Below are 17,582 nucleotides of genomic sequence, written 5' to 3' on the forward strand. Positions count from 1 at the left end.
TGCTTGCTTGTAGCAGTGGGGTTCAAATCCAGGAACTTATGTATGCCATGCAAGCACTTTACTGCTGATCAGTTTTTGTTGTTGTTGTTGTTGCAGTATAGGGGTTGAACTCAGGCCCTGGGCACTATCCCTTAGCTCTTTGGCTAAGGGCTAGCAATACTACTTGAGCCACATCTCTGCTTCTGGCTTTTGGGTGGTTATTGGAGATCAGAGTCTCTCAGACTTTCCTGCTGGAGCCATCTTTAAACCACGATCCTCAGATTTCAGCCTCCTGAGTAGCTAAGATTCCAGGCATAAGCCCCTATCACCTGGGCACTTCTATAAATTCTTTAATGCTTAAATGGGCCAAAAAAAAAACAACAAAACAATTTTTTAAATCACATTATGTAAAATTCAGAAAGCAATGTTTCAAGTCTCTTGTATTAGCAAGGAAAGGACGGACAATTCTGCTACACTGCTCTTCTAAGCAGTCCGTGTTTCCTGGAGGCAGTAACCATGTCTGCCTTGTTCCCATTCATCGCCCAGGATCACACTTAGTCTCCTGAAGCTGTGCTTCCTTTCCAGCTGCATGTGTGTGTGACTTGGATGACTCCTCACAACCGTTGACATTTTGGCTGTTGTACTAACACAAAATTCCAACTACTAAAACATGAGGCTTCACTCCACAGGATCATGTTGCCAGAGGCGTTGCATTTCCAAACTTCCATGAAGACTAATCCCTGATTGTTTTCTGTCATTTGCCAGAGACAAAAATCTGTTCCCCACAGAAAACAACAGCTTACTTTCCCTGAGCCTGTTTTTATCTCTACAAAACTACCACAGCATTCCTGAGAGCGGTCTCCTAGCTGTGGATCTTGTAATGTATCCACCTTCTTAAGAAAAAAAAAATGACTTGGCAGTAGATTAATAGAACTTTGCAGTTTAGTCACCCAGAAAGAAATAAAAGTTAAGCAAAATTAAAATGGTTTGGAATTAAAAGCGGTGCTTTTGAACTCAGGCAGCCCTGTCCAAGCTGCTTGCTTCTATCAATTAAGTTCTCTAAGCAAGGGCTTTCTTCTACCGGGAGCTTTCAAAGAATCTTCTGCTCCACAAAGCTGTTTTATGTCTTTCATGTGTAAAGTCATCAAGTTGTTATTGTTGTTTTAAAAATGTTGACAGGAACATAGAAGAGGATCACTTAAGATTAATTTCTGTATTTTTTTATATTTTTATATTTGTGTGTGTGTGTGTTGGTCTTGGAGCTTGAACTCAAGGCCTGGACTGCTAACCCTTGAGCTTTTATCACTAATGGCTGATGTTCTACCACTGGAGCCATAGCTCCACTTCATTTTTTTTTTTTTTTTTGGTGGTTAATAAGAGTTTCACAGGTTTTCTTGCCTGGGCTGGGTTTGAACTATGATCTTCAGCTCTCAGTTTCCTGAGTAGCTAAGATGATAAGCCTGAACCATCAGTGCTCAGCTCATTTCTGTATTTTAAAAAGAATTGACCAGTAGTCATCAGGGGGAGGTATAAAAGCTGTACCTTGGGGCTGGCTGTTTCCAAACCCACAATTTCCACTCTTGAAGCTTCTTTGGTCCTTCCTGCCCTGCAAGCCCAATGTGTAATGGTTACAAGTTGTGAAAACTGCTGGCCAACATGCCTGCCTCGGGGACAGAAAATGAAAACTAGACTGACCTGTGCGGACCACAATACCCTGGCTGATCTGAATCACAGTGAAGTCACTTGTTAGCATTCTCTTTTGCAGTTGCTTTACACTGCTTCTATGAAAGAAGTTTATATGGCTTTCCTGGACACAGAATCTCAAAATGTGGTCCAGGCCGGCCTCAAGCTCATAATCTTCCCACTTCTTCAGTGCTAGGATTATAGATTATAGATATGTGCCACTAAATCGGACTTGATTTCTGATTAGAAGGTTTTTATTTGTTTATTTTTCCTCTCTAGAATTAAGCCATTAACTGTTAGGTGTGGTAACTCTTTCCATGACAAAATCCCCTGGCCTCTTCTTTTTTCAAAAGGGAAACACTAGCTTTTGGGTTATTGTTTTCCTTTTTGTAAGAACTCAGACATTTTCCACTCAACCTCACCAAGTCTTATGTGAGATCTGAAAAATGCCCTCAAATGGCCAGTCATCTGGGATTGTGTGAGGTAGTACCTTTTAACAGGTAAAAATCGAATATGGCTCATTAGATAAAATAAAGTATCAGAAGAAAGGGTAGGGGGAGAAGACTGAGATCAAGAATAAATACTTTCCCTAAAAGCTTACTCTTTTAGAGAAGGGTGTGAAATACTAGGGTGTGAAACTCAGGACCTTGCACTTGCTGGACAGGCACACTGCCATTTCAGCAAAACCCTCAGCAATTTTTGCTTTCACTATTGTTCATGCAGCATCTCATATGTATGCCTGGATTTGCCTGGACTGTGATCCTCCTATTTATGCTTTCCCTGTAGCAGGGGTAACAAGCTCACACACCACAGCCTGCTTTTACTCATTGAGATGGTCTTGTGGAATCTTTGCCAGGACTGACCTCAAACTGCAGTCTCCTCAGTCTTAGCCTCTCAAATAGCTAGGATCACAGATGTGAGGCTTTTCACACAGCTACAAGTTTACTATTTCTTATCAGGTCAACTTCCAAATCAGAGCAGATTATGGAGGAACTGGGATTGCAGTACAGCTGTACAGGAACTGCTCTATCTTGGCCATCAAACTGTCTCACAGAAAGCATCTATTATTTGTTTGTTTGTTTGTTTTGGCCCATCCTGGGGCTTGAACTCAGGGCCTGGGCACTGTCCTTGAGCCTCTTTGTGTTCAAGGCTAGTGCTCCACCACTTGAGCCATAGCACCACTTCCAGCTTTTTTTGAGTAGTTTATTGGAGATAAGAGTCTCACAGGGATTTTTCTGCCCAGGCTGGCCTCCAACTGCAATCCTCAGATCTCAGCCTCCTGGGTAGCTAGGATTACAGGTGTAAACCACTATTGCCTAGCTTCTATTGCTTATTTCAAATCTTCTACATTCATCGTTCTTTTGCTTGTAGATTTCTTGAAACAAAATAAGATAGAATACGTTTTCTGTGTGAGGATTTTCTCCATTCTGAGCAACATACATTTGTGTATGGAAGAAAGGATGAAAGATAATGACAGAAGGCCACTTATCTTCTACCAGTTTCTTTCAGAATGAGTTGAGTAGGTGCTAATAGCTTCTGGAACTTGAGGTCAGTCACTCATTGGCTCCTGACCTGTGATAACTAACAAGCACGAGAGGCCTCACTGGTAAGTTTTAAATATTCTTTATACAGTAGTTGTACAGAAGGGTTTCAACTCCATGAGTCAGGTTATGAGTATAATGCATCTTGATCAATGTTACCCCTTCCATCGTTCTTTCCCATCTTTCCCCATCTCATCCCTACCCTCAAGTTACATAGTTGAAGTCTTGTACAATGTATATTGAATATAATGATTGCATTTGAATAGTTTCTTATTGAATTTTATTTTAAGTTAAGTGGAGACCACCAGTTTTATGAGTCAGATGATCATTTTTCTTGCTGCACAATAAATTGTTTTGAAAAAAATGGTGAAAGGGAAGGAAGAAGGTGTAAAAGAAGAGGGAGGCAGATAGAGGGAAAGAATGAAGTCAGAGTTAGAGGAAGGGAAAGAGAAAGAGGGAGAAAAGAGAAAAAGAAGGAAGAAAGGAGGGAAGGAAAGAAGGCAGAGAAGGCAGATGGGAAGAAGGAAGGGAGACAAAGGTGGAGGGAGGGAAGAAGTGAAGGAAGCAAGGAGTAAGGAATGTAGAAGGTCAGGAGTTGAGGCCAAGTTTTCAACTTTTGAAATCTGAAACACAGGAACGCCACACCTTTAAAACTCAGGAGCAGGGTAAAGAACTGTGTAGCTAGGTCATGGTATTGTTAATTTTGTACTGGGAAGAGATTGATGAGGGTGGGTACGAGGCTATGTTGTTCTCCAAGGAAACAGTGAGGAGTGTGGATAGATTCAGAGTTTTTGCGTGGACAAAGAAGCGATGTAGTTGACTGCCATCTGTCTTCCCAAATCTTTGGTCCCTGGCTGGCTGCCTATCAGAGATACTTTTTTGATTCTGTCTTTAACATCTTGCTTAGTTGAAAAGATCTGAGCCACCAAAGGGCAAACATTTATACATTTAAGTCACATGTGCTCAAGAGATTTTTGCAGCAATCACATAGTGCTAAGTTATGAGCCATGTGCTTTAGTGTGTGAAGAAGGAAGGATTTTAAAAGTACAAAACTGGTTTACTTAAGGAGAGGCCAGATGGAAATAGAGGTGATTTTGGTGAAAAATCGAAAGTATAACATTAGAGCTGGGTGTGGTATGCATGCTTGTAATTCCAGGACTCAGGAGGCTGAAGCAGGAGATCTGTGAGTTAAGGCCAGCCTGATCTACAGAGAAAGACCATGAGGGAGAGAAAGCTTCCCCAGGAATTAAGTTCCAGATTCAGCTAACTTCACTAGTGACTTCAACAAATAAATATTAGTGAAAAAATAAACAAATTTCACAAAATATCTAAAAGGAAAGAAAAGTATTTCTTAAACAGTATTATTTTGATATCAACACAAAAAGACATTACATAAAAACAAAAATCTTTCATGAATATAAATACAAGAACTTATAATCAACTTTAGTCAATCATTCAACACATACAAAGAATTATATAGGATGACAAATAGGGTTTATCCAAGAAATACAAATGTTAAGGTAACATTAAAAAAAAATGCTGGGGGGGCTGGGAAGGTGGCTCAGTGGTAGAGCGCTTGCCTTGCATGCCTGAGGCCCTGGGTTTGATTCCTCAGCACCACATAAAGCAAAATGAAAAAAGCCGGAAGTGGCGCTGTGTCTCAAGTGGTAGAGCGCTAGCCTTGAGCTGAAGAGCTGAGTGACAGCACCCAGGCCCAGAGTTCAGGCCCCACGACCGGACCCCAAACAAACAAACAAAAAAATGCTGGGCACTGGTGGCTCAAGGCTGCAATCCTAGCTACACAGGAGGCTGAGATCTGAGGATCGAGGCTCAAAGCCAGCCCAGGCAAGAAAGTCTGTGAGATTCTTATCTCCAATTAATCATGAGAAAACCAGAAGTGGCACTGTGGCTCAAGTAGTAGAGCACAAGCCATGTGCGCTACTTAGAACAGCTCTCAGGCCCTGAGAGCTCAAGTCTCAATACTGGCACTAAATAAATAAATCACTGAAACTGAATGCATATGGCTCAAGCCTCTAATCCTAGCTACTCAGATGATGGAGACTGGAAAATAACAGTTCAAAGTCAATTCAAGCATAAAAAGTAAGACTCCATCTGAACCAATGACTGGGCATGGGGGCACAGGCTTGTCAACCCAAGTACAGAGAAGCTCAAGGGCTAAACAAAGTGGTGTGTGCACCTGTCATTCTCAGTACAACGTGAGATATGAGTCTGATTGGCTCAGGCACAGAACAAGACTTATCTTAAAAATAACCAACAAAAACGCAGAAGGCTGAGATCTGAGGATCGTGGTTCGAAGCCAGACCAGGCAGGAAACTCCTTGAGACTCTTCTCTTCAATAAACTACTCAAAAAAGTGAGAAATGGTGCTGTAGCTCAAGTGATAGAGTGCTTGAGAAAAAGAAGATCAGGCATAGCTCCAAGGCCCTGAGTTCAAGCCCCAGGGTTAGCAAAAAATAACCAACACAGCCTGATGCTGGTGGCTCATGCCTGTAATCTTAGCTACTCAGGAGGCTAAGATCTGAGAATCACAGCCAGAAAAAGTCTAGCCAGAAAAGTCTGTGAGACTCTTAACTCCAATTAACCACCAGAAAACTAAAAGTGGTTCTGTGGCTCAAAGTGGTAGAGTGCTAGCCTTGAACAAAAGGAGCATAGGGACAGTGACCAGGCCCAGAGTTCAGGGCCAAGGACTGGCAGAAAAAGAACAAAAACAAAACACACACACACACACACACACACACACACACACACACACACACACAGAACACATTACACTTTAAGTGAAAGAAGTCAATATGATCATCTTAGTAACTGCAGAAAATAAAATCTTGACAAAACTCAACATCTCATAATCATAGAAACCTAGAGAAACAAAGAATGTAAGGAACATATACTTTAACATAATAAAGATTACCTATTTAAAATCTAGAGCTAACATGTACTAATTAAGAAAAAAAATGAAACCATTTCCTTTAAAGTCAAGAACAATGTAAAGGTGTCTAGCCTTTCTATTTTTTTTTGGGGGGGGTTTCCTGTCATGGGGCCTGAACTCTGGGCCTGTGCATTGTCCCTCAGCTCTTCAGCTCAAGGTTAGCGCTCTAACACTTGAGCCACAGCGCCACTTCCAGCTTTTTTTCTTTTTGCTTATGTGGTGCTGAGGAATCGAACCCAGTTCCTGATGCATGCAAGGCAAGCGCTCTACCACTGAGCCACCTTCCCAGCCCCTAGCCTTTCTATTCTTGTTCAATATATTTCTTGAATTCTTAGCCAGAGAAATAAGGCAAGAAAAACAAATAAAGGGCTTATAAATAATCAGGTACCATGGCTCATGCCTATAATCTTAACTACTCAGGAAGATGAACTCTGAGAATTATGGTTTGAAGACAATCTCAGGCAGGCAGTCTTATCTCCAATTAATCAGCAAAAAAGCTGGAAGTGGAGCTATGTTTCAAGAGGTAGAGTACTTGCTTTGAGCAAGAAAGTTCAGGAAGAGGTGCTGGGAAGGTGGCTCAGTGGTAGAGTGCTTGCCTTGCATGCATGAGGCCCTCGGTTTGATTCCTCAGCACCACATAAGCAGAAAAAGCCGGAAGTGGGGCTGAGGCTCAAGTGGTAGAGCACTGGTCTACAGCTGAAGAGCTGGGAGACAGCGCCTAGGCCCAGAGCTCAGGCCCCATAACTGACCAAAAAAAAAAAAAAAGAAAGTTCAGGAAGAGCACCCAAGCCTTTAGTTTAAGCTCAGGACTGGCACAAAAAAAGTGATACAAATAGGAAAGAGGAAGCTAAAGTTTTCCCTATTTGTTGATGATGTAATCCTATACTCAAGAGGCCCTAAAGATTCCAACAAACAAAAACCAGAAAACCAAAACCCTTAGTTCTCATACTTTTGATAAAATAGTAGAATAAAAAATTAACATACAGGGGCTGGGAAGGTGGCTCAGTGGTAGAGCGCTTGCCTTGCATGCCTGAGGCCCTGGGTTCCATTCCTCAGCACTACATAAGCAAAGAGAAAAAAGCTGGAAGTGGCACTGTGGCTCAGGTGGTAGAGTGCTAGCCTTGAGCTGAAGAGCTGAGGGACAGCGCCCAGGCCCAGAGTTCAGGCCCCAAGACCGGACCCCCCCCCAAAAAAAAATTAACATACAAAAAACAGTAGCTTTTCTATATGCCAATAACAAATGGACAGAGAGAAATCAAGAAAACAATACCATTCACAGGATCTCAGAAAAATTTAAATACCTAGGAATAAATCTAACTAAGGAGGTAAAAATATCTCTATCATGAAAACTATATAACCTAGGAGAAACAAGCTAAAGAAGACATTAGAAAATGGAAAGATCTCTCATATCCATGGACTAGCAGAATTATTATTGTGAAATTGGCTGCACTAATGAAAGCAGTCTTCAGATTCAAAGCAATATTCATTTAAAAATCTAACATCAAGCTGGGCGCCTGTAATCCTAGCTACTCAGGAGGCTAAGATCTGAGGATCATGGTTCAAAGCCAGCCTGGGCAAGAAAGTCTGTGAGACTTTTATATCCAATAAACCTCTCAGAAAACCAGAAGTGATAGAGCCTAGCCTTGAGCTGAAGAGCTGAGGGACAGTGTCCAGGCCCAGAGTTCAAGCCCTATGACTGGAGAAAAAAAAAGAGCGAGAGAGAAAAAAAATACATAAATTCATATAACAACTCTCAAAAAGACCCTGAGGAGCCAAAGCAATCTTGAGCAGGACAGATCACTTCTGCAGTCATCACAGGACATTATTTCAAGTCTACGACAGAGCCAAGTAACAAAACAGCATGATTACAGCACAAAACCTGACATGTACACCAATGGAGTAGAATAAATAAGCCCGAAGCTCACACAGCTATAGACATCTTATTTTTGACAACTGCTCAAACACACATTGAATCAAAAATAATGTTTTCAACAAATGGTGTTGAAAAAACTGGATATCCACATTCAAAAGACTGGGAATTAGGCCCTCATCTCTCATTCTGGGCAAAAATAAACTCTAAATGGACCAAAAATCTCATGTAAGATCTGATACTTTAAAATTATTAGAGAATCACATAAGAAAACTTAAAAATGTAGACATAGGTACTGCTCAGAAAATAAATGTACAGATCAACAAATGGGATCATATTAATTAAAAAGCTGCTGTACAACCAAGGAAACAATTTCTAGACAGAAGACAAACTACAGAATGGGAGAAAATCTTAGCTGGGCACAGGTGGCTCATTACTATAGCTACTGTAGCTACATAGCTACTCAGAAGTCTAAGATCTGAGGATCTCAGTTCAAAACCAGCTGAGGCAGAAAAGTCAGGAGACAGAAGTAGAAGTGTGGCTCAAGTGGTAGAGCACCAGCCTTGAATGCAAACACCAAGGAAGAACACAAGGCCCTGAGTTCAAGCCCTAGTACCAGCGCGCGCACGCACGCGCGCACACACACACACACACACACACACACACACAATTTCAGTCAAATATCTTTTAATGGCTTTATAAGTCTGTTAAGAGAATATAATTGGCTTCCTTACCCAGCTGGCATAAAATTTTAGTAATACATAGAAAATGTCTTCTGCAATGTTAGTTAATTTTATAAAATGCCACAAAATTGTGCACACAAAATGGTTTCAACAACTTTTAAAATGTTGAAGGGCCTGGGGTGTAGCTCAGTAGTACAGTGCTAGCCCAACACAGGTGTCAGGCCCTAGGCCAATACTGGTCTTATTGATACTCTATATTCTATTAGCTAAGGGATTATAATTATTAATATACTTTTTAGTTATGGGATGATAGAAGATTAGTTTTATTTTTGTAATTTATAGATGGTTAGAATGTACAAAACATTTGCTTACTATTCTTACCACTGATTGACTTATTAGTAAATAATTCTTGTAGGAAAGGTACATAATGTAAAAAAGATCCACACACTTTGTAAAAAAATTTACTCCAAAACCCATTAGAGTTATTAATGGTTAAACCTGGTCCTATACAGTTGTCTCCCAGCAAATTTACATACTACTTTTTTATCATGGGAACAATAACATAATAGTCTTCCTCTTTGTGTCCACTGTTAGAGCGTGAGCCACTAGTGAGCTCAGGTAACAAAGTGCAGTTTGAATCACTCTTAAATACAATTGTTACTTAAGGAAAGGGGAGCTTCCTGGGAGCAGCTGCCCTTTCTCATCTTAGTCAACAGAAAGGATTGGTTTACTAGATTTGCTAATTATCTGCTTGAAAGGCTAGAGGACTTCATAGAAATTCCTGAAGAGCGGTCAAAAGGATGAGAGAGGATGGGAGGGATGCTGCCGGCTTTGCTCGGGAGGAGGCATTGCCTGGATCTGCCTGCATTGTTCAAGATCCATCCTGCATACCAGTAAACAAGTGCCCAGTGGATCCTATAGACAGAGAGCTACTAGCTGCACTGTGAAATTTGGCAGAGCATTAGCTAATGTTTGATGGAAGGATCAATTTCTTCACTGAGTCCTTAAGAGAGGCAGTCTTATTTCATAACAACACATGCTCACAGATCTCTGACCTGCTGCTGCTGGCAAATTTAAACTAGTGACCTTTAGATAGTATGTGTTGGTGTAGAGTCTCCTCCTCTGCAAGGTTGCACATGGTACAGTTGATATCCATGGCATTTTGAGGGTGTTCTGGCTGCCTCCACGTGTCCCAGGAAGATTTTCTGTGTGTGTACACACACACAGACACACAGACACACACACACCAGTGCTGAGGCTTGCACTCTGGGCCTGGGTGCTCTCCCTGAACTTTTTTTACTCAAGTTTGGCATTCTACCACTCAAGCCACAGCACTACTGGCTCTTTGCTGGTTAATTGGAGGTCAGAGTCTCAAGGATTTGTTGCCTGGGTTGACTTGGAATCTCGATCCTCAAGCCTCAGTCTCCGTGAGTAGCGAGGATCACAGGTGTGAGCCACCAGGCCTTGCTCCAGCAAGATTTGTAATACTTCATTTCCATATCTCTTCTTAAAGCTGGGCATTATCTGGTGCCTGCTATTTGTTTACCAATAGATTATTTTATTTTGATTTGAAACACTGAAGAGCACCTTAAATTTGCAAGACTATTTCTTAACAAACAATTCAATGGAGGGCTTTTCTGGGTTAGTTTGGGCTCCTAAATTGTGATCATTCAAAAGGTAATGAGTCTCTAGGCTTCTTACTAAGTCTTTCAATCTGGCTTTCTTTGTCCTATCTTTTCTGGCTCTGTTTTCTTTCTTTTCTCACTTTTTTGTTAGGTTGGTGCTTTTTATCAGCTTGTTTATTTGAGGAAGGAAGAGATGGATTGTTAGTGGCCATTCAGTGTGAAAACAGCAAGCTCACCATTAACACTACATAATTTTTAAAAAATCCTCAAGTCATTAAGTTCTCTCTAGTGACCATATTTGCTTTTAAAGATCCTATCTAAATGAATTACTATCAGCAAACTTATAAAAAGAATTATAGTTTAGAGCCAAAAGATAAAGGTAATCCCTTCATGTTTGACAAAAAGGTTGAAAACAATGGCTAACATCAATTCAAATGCTTATTTATAGTGCTTTACTATAAAGTGACCTTTGACAAAGGGTATGTTTTGGAAAGTTCAGGTCTGCCAGCCCTTTCAAGGATGTGTCTGAAGTAAATCACTCAGTTTATTGAGGAACTGACCATCCTGCAAACCAATAACTCAATAAATGTTTAACACATTTTTAAACAATGACAAAAGTGGCTTATCTGATGTTGGGGTGACTGTTGGGTAGGCCATACTTCGCATTCTTATAAATGGTAAAGAGTTGAGGTGTTAATTTTGAAAGATAAACTGGTTGGCTGCAGGCAGGGTCTGAAGTAGAATACAAGATTCAGATGGCTTTCTCCTATGTTTTGAGAAAAGGTGATAATGTTGCTTTGTTAAACTTTAACCTTTAAAGAAATTCTTTTTTGAAACAATAATAGACTAAGAAATGTGTGTGTACACCATCCAACAGGTAAGGTATTGTTTAAGAGAATTTAAACCACTCTCCCATAACACACTGACATTAAGAATAATATCTATCCACCTTTAAGAATTAAAACTTTAAACTGGGTGCTGGTGGCTCATGCCTGTAATCCTGGCTACAGGAGGCTGAGATCTGAGGATTGAGGTTCAATGCCAGCCCAGGCAGGAAACTCTGTGAGACTCTTATCTCCAGTTAACCACCAGAAAATCAGGAGTGGTGCTGTGGCTCAGTTGGTAGAGTGCTTGCCTTGAGCTAAAGAGCTCAGGGCCAGTGTCTAGGCTCAGAGATCAAGCCCTACAACCAACAAAAAATTTAAAAATAAATGAAAATTAAAACTTTATCTTTTATTTTTTTTTGTCGGTCGTGGGGCTTGAACTCTGGGCTTGGGTGCTGTCCCTCAGCTCTTCAGCTCAAGGCCAGTGCTCTACCACTTGAGCTACAGCACCACTTCCGGTTTTCTGGTGGTTTATTGGGAGATAGGAGTCTCAGGGTCTCTCCTGCCCGGGCTGGCTTTGAACCTCGATCCTCAGATCTCAGCCTCCTGAGTAGCTAGGATTACAGGTGTGAGCCACCAGCACCTGGCTATCTTTTATTTTTGTGTCAGTACTCAGGCTTAAACTCAGGGCCTCATTCCTATGCTTGGCTTTTTTCGCTCAAGGCTGGTGTTTTACCACTTGAACTATATTTGTCTGTTATTTTTTTAATGACCAGGATAGCTGAAATGATACATTTCCTTTCATGTTTCATGATGATAAATTGTCTTCAATCTTCTTTCTTTGTTTGCCTGGCTTATCAATTTATTTATCTTTTCAAGAATCATATTTTGGCCAGGCACCCAAGGTTTGTGGCCATAACCCTAATTAATCAGGAGACTGAGATCTGAGGATTACAGATCAAAGCCAGCCTGGGCAGAAAAGCTCTGTAAGACTCCTACCTCCATTGAGCACCAAAAAAGCTGGAAATTGAGCTATGGCTCAAGTGGTAGAGCAATAGCGTTGAGCAAAATAGTTCAAATAATACCCAGGTCCTGAGTTCAAGCCCCAGGGCTGGCACACACACACACACACACACACAGTCATATTTTGGTTTTGTTGATTGCTATGTTTTGGATACAAGGTGAATCCTATAAAGCCCATGAGTTAAAGGCTTGCTTCTCAGCTGGGGGTGCTGTTTTGGGAGGTGGTAGAAAGTAGGATGTTAGACCTTGTTAGAAGGAGTGTATGTCACTGAAGGAGTTGCCCTGGGAATATACAGTATGTCCCTAGACCCTTCCTATTGCCATCTCTGTCTTCCTGTCTCTTGTCTCCCTGTCTCTGTCTCCCTGTCTCTGTCTCTGTCTTTGTCTCTGTCTCTCTCTCTCTCTCTCAGCTTCCTGCCTACCAATAGGTAAGCAACTTTGTTCTTCCAAGTTCTGCCATGATATTCTGACTTTACCACAACAATAGAGCCAGAGTACCATAAACCAAAACCTCTGAGACCATGAGCCAAAAGAAATCATTCTTCCATTTCATTGTACCTTTAAGGGACTTGTCATAGTCATGAGACTTTAAAACATCCGTGTTTCCTGTTAATTTTCTGTCTTCAATTTCACTGATTTCTATTCTTGTTCTAAAATATTTATTATTTCCTTTCTTCTATTTGCTCTGAATTTAATTTTTCTAGTTTACTGAAGTGGAAGCTTAGACAAGTGATTCCAGCTCTTCCTCCTCCTCCTTCTTCTTCCCCCTCCTCCTCCTCTCCCTCCTTCCTTCCCTCCCCTTCTCTTCCTCCTCTCCCTCCTTGCACTCTATACTTTGAGCCACTGCTCTACTTCAGGTTTTTGAGTGGTTGATTGGAGACAAGAGTCTCATGTACTTTCCTGCCTGGGCTGGCTTCAAACCATGATCCTCAGATCTCAGTCTCCTGAGTAGCTAGGGTTACAGGTGTGAGCCACTGGCTCCTGGCTTTCTTCTTTTTAACTATTTGCATTTAATGCCATCTAAGCACTGTTTTGGTATATCCCGTAAATTTGGTGGTTAGATTTTTTATTTTCATTTAGTTCAAAATATATTATAATTTCTTAGATTTTTATTTTGGGTGTTTTGTTGCAAGTGTAATTTAAGGGTGTTGTTTAATCTACAACTATTTTGAGAATATCCGGCTATCATTCTGTCATTGATTTCTAGTTTAATTTGACTGTGGTCTGACAGCAGTGTTTGATTTATATTCTTTTAAATTTGTTAAGGTTTGTTTTATGGCTGAATGTGTGACCCAGTCTTTTTTGGTAATCGTTCTGCGTGAGCTTGACCAGCCAGTGTAATCTACTGCTGTTGAATGAGGCAGTTTATAGATGGCAATTCTATCCAATTATTGGTTGATGATGTTGTTGAGTCAACTGTACCCTTATTGATCTTCTGCTTTTTTTATCTGTCCATTTGTGATAAAGAGTTTCTGAACTGTCCAACTCTAATAGTGGAATTATCTGCTTTTCTTTAGAGTTCTAAGAGCTTTCTTCCTTGCACTTGTTTTTGTTGTGGTTTGGGTTGTTTTTCTGTGCTGGGGATCTAACTAAAGCTCTCTCACAAGTGCAAGGCAAATACTTATCATTGAGCTGTACCGCTAGCCCTTGCCCCAGGTATTTTCAAGTTCTGTTGTTAGGTGTTATATATTGTAATAATTTTTATGTCTTATTTTTATTGTTTTAAATTTTTGTGGGGTATTGAAGATTAAGCCCAGAGTCTATGGCTTGAAAGGCAAATATTCTATGCCTTCAATCATAGAGGCATGTACACACACACACACACACACACACACACACACACAGAGCATGCCCTTTGACTCTCTGCAGGTCTTGGTGAAATGCAATAGTATTCTTTTCTTTCCTTCTTTCTCCTCTCTCTCCCCTCTGTCTCTGTCTGTCTGTAGGCCCCACATGAAGACTACTACTTCCCCTGTACTTGCCAGTAGCAAGATGAAAAAGGATGCATGCATGTGGACTCACCACTTCTCCTCTTCTACTTGTACGCCCACAGACTGGAACTTACTGGGTGCTTTGTTCTCTCCCGTTTTCTCAGGTTCTTCAGCATCATCCACCTGAAGAAATCATCAAACAAACACTTGACTCACTTCAGTGCCTCCCTAGAAAAACAAATACCCAGCTCACCAAAAACATCTGTAGTGTTGCTGAACTGTTTTGCTACATGTAGACTCTTTGTTGAGAAGAACCCTCACTACCTTATCAGCATGCTCTTTGACTCTGCTGGTCTTTGTGAAATGCAATAGTATTCTTTTCTTTCCTTCTCTCTTCTCTCTCTCTCCCCTATGTCTGTCTGTCTGTCTCTCTCCCCTCTGTCTCTCTGCCTCCCTCCTCTCACTCTTCTCTTCCCTCTGTCTGTCTGACTGTCTGTTTCTCTCGTGCTGGTCCTGGGGCTGGAACTCAGGGCCTGGGCATTGTCCCTAATCATGGCTTGAAGCCAGCCTGGGCAGGAAAGTCCATAAGACTGTTATCTCTAATAAGCTTCCAAAACATTATTATGGGCACTGTGGCTCAAGTGGCAGTGCCCAGGCCTTGGATTTAAGCCCCAAGATCTGCTTAAAAAAAAAAAAAAGACAAACGAAATGCTTGCAAAAGATTTAAATGCATTGAAATTGTCTTCTTTGCTTTTCTTTATTGTTTTAAGCTATCAACTATGAGTCAGAGATAATATGACGTTTTTATTTTAAAGCCTACTTTTAAGCCGTAGTAATATTTCATTTGATTTGTATTGCTCTAAAATAATTAACTTGGCGGACTGGGAAGGTGGCTGAGTGGTAGAGTGCTTGCTTGCATGCATGAGGCCCTGGGTTTGATTCCTCAGCACCACATAAGCAGAAAAAGCCGGAAGTGGCGCTGTGGCTCAGGTGGTAGAGTGCTAGCCTTGAGCTGAAGAGCTGAGGGACAGCGCCCAGGCCCAGAGTTCAAGCCCCAAGACCAGAAAAAAAAAGATATATAATATATATGTATATTATTAAAAATAACAAAGTGGCAGGGCACTGGTGGCTCAGGCCTGTAATCCTAGCTACTCTGGAGACAGAGAACTGAGGATTGTGGTTCAATCCCCTGAGGTCCAGGAAGTCTGTGAGACTCTTATCTCTCATTAACCAGCAAAAAGTTGGAGGTAGAGCTGTAGCTCAAGTGGTAAAATACCAGTCTTGAGTGGAAAAGCACTCATGTCCTGAGTTTAAGTCTTAGTACTGGCACTAAAAAAAAAAGTTCTGAGCTAGGGAGAGATGAACTATTGAAAGTAACCAAGCGAAGGGAGAAAACAGAAAGAACTTTCTATTGAGGAAGTAGAGGTAAGCTAACATTCCTTAGTGATGACCATGTGCCAGGGATAGTAAGGTAGGTATTTTTAATTATTATAGCAAAAGATATGTACTAAAAATTATTAATCACCTAAGTGGACTGTTCAGTGGTACTAAGTACATTCACATTTATGTACAACTATCACATTTATTTATGTATTTATTTTTTCAGTTGTGGGGCTTGAACTCTGGGCGTGGGCGCTGTCCTTGAGCTCTTCAGCTCAAGGTGAACACACTACCACTTGAGTGCCACTTCCGGTTTTCTGATGGATAATTGGAGATAAGAGTCTCATGGACTTTCCTGCCTGGGCTGGCTTTGAACTCTGATCATTAGATCTCAGCCTCTAGAGTAGCTAGGATTACAGATGTGAGCCAACAGTGCCTGGTTTAGGAGTTAGATATTTTAATTAATTAATTAATTATTGCCAGTATTGGGACTTCAACCCAGGACTGAATATTTTTCCTTAGATTTTTCATTCAAGACTTACTCTACAACTGGAACCATCTTCCACTTCTAGCTTTGTTTTTTTGTGCCGGTCTTGGGGTTTGAACTCAGTGCCTAGACTTTGTCTCTGAACTTCTTTTTGCTCAAGGCTAGCCAGCACTCTACCCCAGAGTTCTATTTCTGGCTTTTCTTTGGGGGTAGGGGTGTTTATTGGAGATAAGAATCTCATGGAAGTTCCTGCTTAGGCTGGCTTCTCACCAGTATCCTCAGATCTCAGCCTCTGGAGCAGCTAGTATTACAGGAGTGAGCCACGAGTGCCAGGTTCACTTCCAGTGTTTGTTTTTGTTTTCTTTCTTTCTTTCTGGTTAATTGGAGATAAGAGTCTCACAGACTTTTCTGACCAGACTGTCTTGGAATCACTATCCTTAACTCTCAGCCTCCTGAGTAGCTAGTATTACAGGCATGAGCCACCAGCACCCTGAAGAAGTGAGACATTTTCTTTAAAGCTCTATTTTTAAAACAATCCTATGAAGAATAAACAATGAAACAAAAGCACAGGAAGATCAATCAATTTGCCTGAGACCAATAGACCTCCAACCTCTTTCCCCACTCCTGAGCTGCTTTGAAGGATGGGAGAATTGGCTTATGGAAATGAGGAGACACGGGCGGGGTCTGGCTTTGGGCCCTTTCCTCTCAGTCATCCATCTACTCCAACCCTAATGCTACAAATGCATTTAGGAAACTAGACAATGTGTACTATGGAAACCTGGATGTTAGAAAGAGGCCTTTGACTTGTTGCTACTAGAGAAAGATTAATTGCACTTTAAAAGTGAACTTTGAAGAGCAGACTGAAAATACAGCAGTGTTGTGAGGCTGTACCTCATGCCTGCCTTTTCTATGTGCCTGGGTTTGGTTCGGTGGGGATAGATTTATTGGCTATTATGTTGAGAAGTTATTATGCGGGGTGGGCACCTGCAGAATGATCCATACCACTAAAATGGAGAGGAGACCCTTCTCTGTAGAAGGGTTTCCTGCAGGGTAACCCACGCCAAACAGGTGCAAAAAAAAAAAAAAAAAAAACCAACAACAACAAGGCAGAAGGAGCCTAAGTTTTCCTGAGAAAAGCAGGAAACAATGAGCTGAACTGCAAGTCTGCTGAGTTGCCAGTACTGGGGCTTGAACTCAGGATCAGGGTATTGTCCCTTAGCTTTTATACTAGGCTGGCACTTTAACCACAACCCCACTTACAGCTTTTTGCTGGTTAATTGGAGATAAGAGTATCATAGACTTTCTTGCCCAGGGTGGTTTAGAACCACGATCCTCAGATCTCAGATTCAGGTATGAGTCATCCGTGTCCAGCTTTGTCTGCTATATGATTATGAAATGCATGATTAAATAGTCAACAACTAGACCAGAACTGATGTACACTTTTTCCCATACTATACCAATTGCTCCGGTCTCACTTTCCCATACCTGTGAAAAGCAATTCCCATTTTTGTTCCTACAAAGTTATTCAATGGGGTCAAATATAACATAACACAACCTAATACCCCTCACATCACATAACACAACCTAATAACACATCCTTGGATGTG

General features: G+C 41.2%; 1 protein-coding gene across 9 annotated transcripts in view; it reads right to left on the reverse strand.

Annotated features, from left to right (window-relative positions):
* The window catches only part of Dlgap1 (discs, large (Drosophila) homolog-associated protein 1), a 338,446-nt gene that overhangs the window by 33,700 nt on the left and 287,164 nt on the right, over positions 1–17,582 (reverse strand). For all 9 annotated transcript variants that reach the window (XM_013027147.1, XM_013027154.1, XM_013027149.1 and 6 more), the window contains one exon: positions 14,200–14,291. In XM_013027147.1, coding sequence (XP_012882601.1) covers positions 14,200–14,291 — 92 coding nt within the window. The remainder of the gene's footprint in view (positions 1–14,199; positions 14,292–17,582) is intronic.

This window comes from Dipodomys ordii, unplaced genomic scaffold (genome assembly GCF_000151885.1).
Source record: "Dipodomys ordii isolate 6190 unplaced genomic scaffold, Dord_2.0 Scaffold100, whole genome shotgun sequence".
Lineage (NCBI taxonomy): Eukaryota > Metazoa > Chordata > Mammalia > Rodentia > Heteromyidae > Dipodomys > Dipodomys ordii.